The sequence below is a fragment of the Myotis lucifugus genome, unplaced genomic scaffold (assembly GCF_000147115.1).
Source record: "Myotis lucifugus unplaced genomic scaffold, Myoluc2.0 scaffold_301, whole genome shotgun sequence".
Taxonomy (NCBI): Eukaryota; Metazoa; Chordata; class Mammalia; order Chiroptera; family Vespertilionidae; genus Myotis; species Myotis lucifugus.
The window spans coordinates 1301194-1307768 of NW_005871349.1; the positions used below are offsets into that span (position 1 = coordinate 1301194).

General features: G+C 36.0%; 1 protein-coding gene across 1 annotated transcript in view; it reads right to left on the reverse strand.

Moving 5' to 3' along the window:
• Positions 1-43: 43 nt before the first annotated feature.
• Positions 44-6575, reverse strand: part of ASZ1 (ankyrin repeat, SAM and basic leucine zipper domain containing 1) — an 84979-nt gene continuing 78447 nt past the window's right edge. The window contains exons 12-13 of the mRNA XM_006100192.2: positions 4180-4293; positions 44-525 (exon numbers count right to left, since the gene is read on the reverse strand). Of these exons, the coding sequence (XP_006100254.1) occupies positions 373-525; positions 4180-4293 (267 nt within the window). The 3' untranslated portion in view covers positions 44-372. The remainder of the gene's footprint in view (positions 526-4179; positions 4294-6575) is intronic.

Below are 6575 nucleotides of genomic sequence, written 5' to 3' on the forward strand. Positions count from 1 at the left end.
TAAAAACGAAAAGAAAGCTATTGATTATGACACTACGGATTTTTATAGGATCACTGTGACAATAAACACTTTTTAAATGTCAAAGAATATCAGATGAAACTTTTATTTTGAATGTGATTTAGAGTCAGGATCAAATTTAAGAATCATAACTTCCTGCTTGATCAAAATTATCATAAAATATAACAAATTATATTTTTAACTCAAAGTCACAAACCACTTTCTAAAGAAAAATTCCCTACTCTATGCTATCATAATTTTTCCTGTGGAATACTGGCAAAGAATGTAGTTTTATTGAGCCACAAATGGTTAAAAGTAACATTTTAAGGTTATTTAAATAAAATATACATACAATAGTCAAAATAAATATTAAGATTATTTTCTTTGGAAAGTTAGCTTGCAAATGAAAAGAAGAAATCCAAATCCGCATACTGTAATAGCCGTCCTCTTCAAAATTCTATTATTCCATGTAGATACTTCTTCTATTAATGGTATATGAGTTGGATCATTTTCTCTTTCGTTTTGCAACTAATATTTTGCATGGGGAAAAAAGGAGTTAAGTACATGTAGTACACTGAAAATAGAAATATATTTGACCTAAAAAATATAATAATATATCCATGTTAATTCATGATTTAGATGTAGCCAGTGCAAGATTCTTATGTAAGATTTAAAGTGACCACATATGTCTTTAGTCTTTCTTTCACCAGGATTCATTATAGTAAACCATGAGTTTCACATTAAAAATAAATGTTCTTATAGTTATGATATTTTAATATCATGTTTTTGTCATAGGATAAAGTTTCTTTAATATTAACGTTTCTATTTCTACCTAAGAAATTATAATTGCATTTTTCCTTCTGTATTAAATATCACTTGGTTTCTTATAAAAAAGTTAATTGTTCTTATAACGTACCTACAATATGTAAATCTTAACAAAAGCTGTAAGATATAATGCTAATGCTAGAAGTTTAATCCTTTATTTAAATATAATTGAGGAACAAACATCAATAAAAACCTAAGTGGTTTTTCTAGCACTTTTCCGCAATGAAAGTACATGACCCATTTTTTCAGCTTCTATACACAGACCTTACTTGCTAAAATGTCCCCCAAATCGTGTGTGTGTGTGTGTGTGTGTGTGTGTGTGTGTGTGTGTGTGAGAGAGAGAGAGAGAGAGAGAGAGAGAGAGAAGGGGGGGAGGGAGAAAAGGAGGGAAGAAGGGGACACAGAGAGGGAGGGAGAGGGAGAGAGAGGAGACAGTTGTTGGTGGAGGAGTAGAAGAGAGAAAATGAACAGAAACCAAAAGATTCTTGAAAGATAAAAATAATCAGGCATATTTATAGAGCAATATTTACTAAAAGCATCCTGTGCTGGAGTGGTGACAAATACTTTCATCATTAGCAAGAATAACTACTTCTAAAATCTACAGTATAAATATTTAATTTTAAAAGCCTGCAAAATTAATTTTCAATTTATAGTAGAAACAGACATCAGTGCCAATCTCATTAATACTGTATTCTTGGTCTAACTTCCAAATGGCTTCATTCAGCAACAGATTCCTTTTTGACACTGATGTTCCATTTACTGAATCCTGAGACAGTAATTCCTTTTATTAACCAATTACTTAGAATGACCCTTCCTGACAGGAGCTTGTCAGTGTGTTGGTTTGAAAGAGAGTGATGTGGTGCTAAAGTCCAGTCTTGACCTCTCCTACCCTCTCTCTGTTATCTCCATATACTTATGGTAACTCATATGGTTCTTTTAAAAATTCCCTTCAGTTATTGGTAAACTTTCAAATTTCATAAGCTAAATAGGCATGATAGCATATTTCCAAATTTGGAAGCTCTTAAGTTCTTTAAATAAAATTTCACTATGGTGATTAAGACTAATTCAGGAAAAAAACAAAAAACAAAAAACAATGCACTAGCTTGATCCAAAATTAACTTCCCTGCCCAAAGAACTGTATAAGCTATTATTATAAACCAAGGCTAGTCCTCACATAGAAATGTACAGATTCAAGATAAAGAGGGTCACAGAAAAAAGGTCTATTTAGCTAAAGAAAGCTGAAATTTCTGTTTATAGTCACATTAAAATAAATACAATACTTGATTTGATTATTTATGTTTTAGAGTCAAAGTCACCCCTAGAACAGTATTTCTTAATTTCATTCAAGAAAAATCTGGTGTCTCTCTAATTTCATCTCAATCTTCCACCCCCGCGCCCAAAATGTTTTCATTTAATCTTGAAGAAATCACATAATTGAGGCAAAGATGTCTTAGGGAATTTCCCACACTAAACATTAAAGGTTGATGCTTTGCAGGACATATTTTTACATAACTCCTTCCCAATTTCCCTTGGATTCCCATGGAAAACACCATACTAAGTAAAATCAGTATCATTTTCCAGATGATACAAGTAGTGAAGATGAACAATGTTATAATTTTCATGTTTTTAGCAAATCAGGCTCTCTATAGCCTGTGTAGCACAATTTGCCTGACATACAGAAGGCATTCTTATATTTGTTGAATAAATAAATGTAAGAGATAATATAACTTCTAGGATGCCTCGTTCTCTGGAATGGAGGTATCAACTATAATAATTTTGAAATAGATTGCTTATTTGCTCTATTTAAAATATCTTTATTTTCCTATTTTTTTTGTAGAATTTGCTTCTCAATTTTCTGCTCACTTTTTAAAAAGACTTCTTTTGACTGAACATATCTTTGTTAATAGCTAGAATGACAATTACTTGGAACATGTATCAAATTTATTGAGAGGAAAACTTTTTTAAAATATATTTTATTGATTTTAGAGAGGAAGGGAGAGGAAGAGAGAGACAGAAACATCAACAATGAGAGAGAACCATTGATTGGCTGCCTCCTGCACGACCCCCACTGGGGATGGAGCCTGAAACCCAGGCATGTGCTCCTGGCTGGAATCGAACCTGGGACCCTTGTTTGCAGGCCGATGCTCTATCCACTGAGTCAAACCAGCTAAGGTGAGGAAAACTTTTTTTTATGAAAATATGAAATAATTTATGAGTTGATGCTATAAAATTTAATCCATAATCTAATGTTCACATCATATATTAAAAAACTTTATTTAACAAATACATTTCATACCTATAAACTTGAAGAACTCAGAATAGAGTTCTTTAGTCAGGTAAAAGTGTTTCCTTTGTTAACTATCTTCAAAAGAGTTCCCAATTTCAGCAGCTTAGATTTTGTTACAGCCTATTTTCTGAAAGGGGGAAAATCACCTGTCTTTGAATCCAGATATATACTTCTATGTGCGTATAGAAACAATAACAATTAAAAAAGCCACATACTTTTTTTTAAAGTTAAATTATAAAAGATATTATAGAAAGTCTAAAAAGTAGAACGAATAGCCCAGCCGGTATGGGTCAGTGGTTGAGTGTTGACCTATGAGCCAGGAGGTCATGGTTCGATTTTCTGTCAGGGCACATGCCCAGGTTGTGGGTTGCATCCCCAGAGTGGGGTGTGTAGGAGGCAGCCGATCTCTCATCATTGATGTTTCTCTCTCCCTCTCCCTTCTCTGAAATAAAAATATATTTTAAAAACCAGAACAAGTATTTTTATCCACAATCCTATCTCATTAACACAGCTAATGAACTTTCATTTTGGTAATTTTTTTATCTGCATATTTACATATAAGTAAAACTTACAAATATAACTTCATATCTTTAACAAGCTGATATTTCATTTTCATTATTTTCTCAACTGGCTGCATATCATTATATTAAGTGTAAAATAATTTATTCATTTTGCTAATATAGGACACTCGTGGTACATACAATTTTGGATTCATTAAACTATTATTGAAAGATACAAATATTTTTATGGTTCTTAGCACATCTTGTCAAACTGTTTCTAAAAGGGATTGTGATGCCTGTTTCATATGAAACTATAAGTTTTGTGAACTCTAACCATAAATGGGTAAATACACTTATCCCTGCTAATGTAAAAGATGAAAATGATCTATCATTGTTTTTTAGCATGCATTTCTTTGATGAAAATTTGTTTCCTACATATACTTCTTCCTTTGGAAACTGTCTCTTTCCAACTGTTTAGAGGTAGCTTATGTTGCTCTTGTCAGAATCACTTCATTGTCTAACATACTATCCTACAAATTATTTCCCCCATTTTTATGCTAAAATATATACCTTCTGAATTAAGTCTTTTAGTTTGCAGACCTCTTCACTCAAATCTTCAACATTGCTAACCAGTTCTTCACAAACTGAAGTAAAATTCCGAGGCGAAGCCCATTCAAGTACTATCTGTCAATATTTTCAAAAGTTGCATGTTAAATAATAGAAAACAACTTCCACAACGTCATATCCACAAAAATTATACAACATTAAATTATTTAACGGAAAAGCATTTTTTTTCAGGATAAATCCTAACACCGAAAAGAAGTCAGTAACATTATACAAATAGTCAAACCCAGTTTCTTGAATGAATTTACTAAATATATGTAGTACATATAATTTTATGGAGACTAACATTAGTAATTCATGAAAGTTTGAAGAATGACATGATTCCCATATTAATGTTATAAAAAATTATAGGAAAACAAGTACATTAAAATGTTTACCCTATAAAGTAAAAAGCTATAAAGCTAAAGCCAAATCACATAAAAAAAAAAACCCTCTACAAAACAGGTTTGCTTTTATGGGTCACTTACATTTTCTCTATTTAAAATCTCCAGTCTCCTCCCACAACCATATCAAAATTACTACTAAACTACAGAACCACCAACATTAGAAACTGCCTGAAGTCTGACTGAATGGAAATTCTTCAACTAGGAATTTAAGAAGAAGCCACATGAAGACTAGTAAAAGGGGCAGAGACTCGGAATGGGATGGTCTTACCAGTGGTTCTCAACCTTCCTAATGCCGCGACCCTTTAATACAATTCCTCATGTTGTGGTGACCCCCAACCATAAAATTATTTTCGTTGCTACTTCATAACTGTAATTTTGCTACTGTTATGAATCATAATGTAAATATCTGATATGCAGGATATATTTAGGCGACCCCTGTGAAAGGGTCGTTCGATCCCCAAAGAGGTCACGACCCACAGGTTGAGAACTGCTGTCTTACACCCATGTGTAGCAGACAAAAATTGGCAGGGATATATTGGCTGCAGAGGTCCCTGCTGAGGGACAAGGTATTCCAGCCCCACACCAGGCCCCCAATCCAGGAAAAGAAGACCCTGCAAAAATCAGCAGGGGCCCTAGTGGGATGGCTCCGTTGGTTAGAACATTGTCCTGACATGCCAAGGTGTGGGTTCAATTCCTGGTTAGAGCACATAGAAGAATCAACCAATGATTGCATAAAATAAGTGGAACAACAAATGGATGTTTCTCTCTCCCTTCCTCTCTAAAACCAATAAAAAAATAAATCAAAAATTAAAAGCTGGGATGGAGGATGAGGGGGGACAGAGTTGCTGAAGTCCCAGGCAGTTCCTTTTAAAGGGTCTGCATACAGACTTACTGAGACTCACTCTTTCTGAATTCCAGCACTGGGGCAGCAGCTCAAAAGGCACCAGAGACATAGAAGGAAGAACTGAATTGTCCACCATCAGGGCAAGAGCTAGAGGGGCAGCTCTATCCCAGAGAGAAGTACTGGCAGAGGTTATCATTCCTTTGATGAGCCCACCCCCCACAGAGCCAGTAGGCAGGCACCATATCTAAGACTCCAACAAACTGCCTCACCTGTTTGCTCCACCCTGGTAATTCACTGAGACTCTGCCCGATGCAACTTTGGGACCCACCCAAGCTGTTTCCCGGGGCTTTTCCAAACGAATGACCTATTTTGGCTCATGCCTCAGATTTTTCTAAAATCTCACAAATAAGCAGCACCTGGCCTCAGGGAGCCCTGTACCTCTTGCAAAGTGGCCCTAGGCCCAGAACTAGCCACAGCTGGCCTTAGTTCACAGCTTGGCCTCTCCTGGGCACCTCTAAGCACAGCACAGGCACCAGCCATCTGCAGATTGCTTTACAGCTCATGCTGGGTGGACCTAGGCCGGTGACGGCGAACCTTTTGAGCTCGGCATGTCAGCATTTTGAAAAACCCTAACTTAACTCTGGTGCCGTGTCACATATAGAAATTTTTTGATATTTGCAACCATAGTATAAAAAAGATTTATATTTTTGATATTTATTTTATATATTTAAATGCCATTTAATGAAGAAAAATCAACCAAAAAAATGAGTTTGCGTGTCATAGGTTAGCCATCACTGACCTAGGCAGAACACAGGCAGCAGCTGACTGTGGCCTGCACCTCTAGGGAGGCCTCAGAGCCAGTACAGCTTTAGACAGCATCAACACACCACCACCCTATCACCTCCACAAGCAACACACTGAATGGGTGGACTCAGCAGGCACCAGAGACCCAACGAATAAGTTCTGCTCAGTGGGGTGAGCCCCAGCACAGCTGATCCTGCACAGTGGTCAGAGGTCAGTGGTCATGGCAGCCCTTACAGCTGATTGACCTAGGTCAGTGGGTCGGGCAAACTGCGGCTCGCAAGCCACATGCGGGCTCTTTGGCCCCTTGA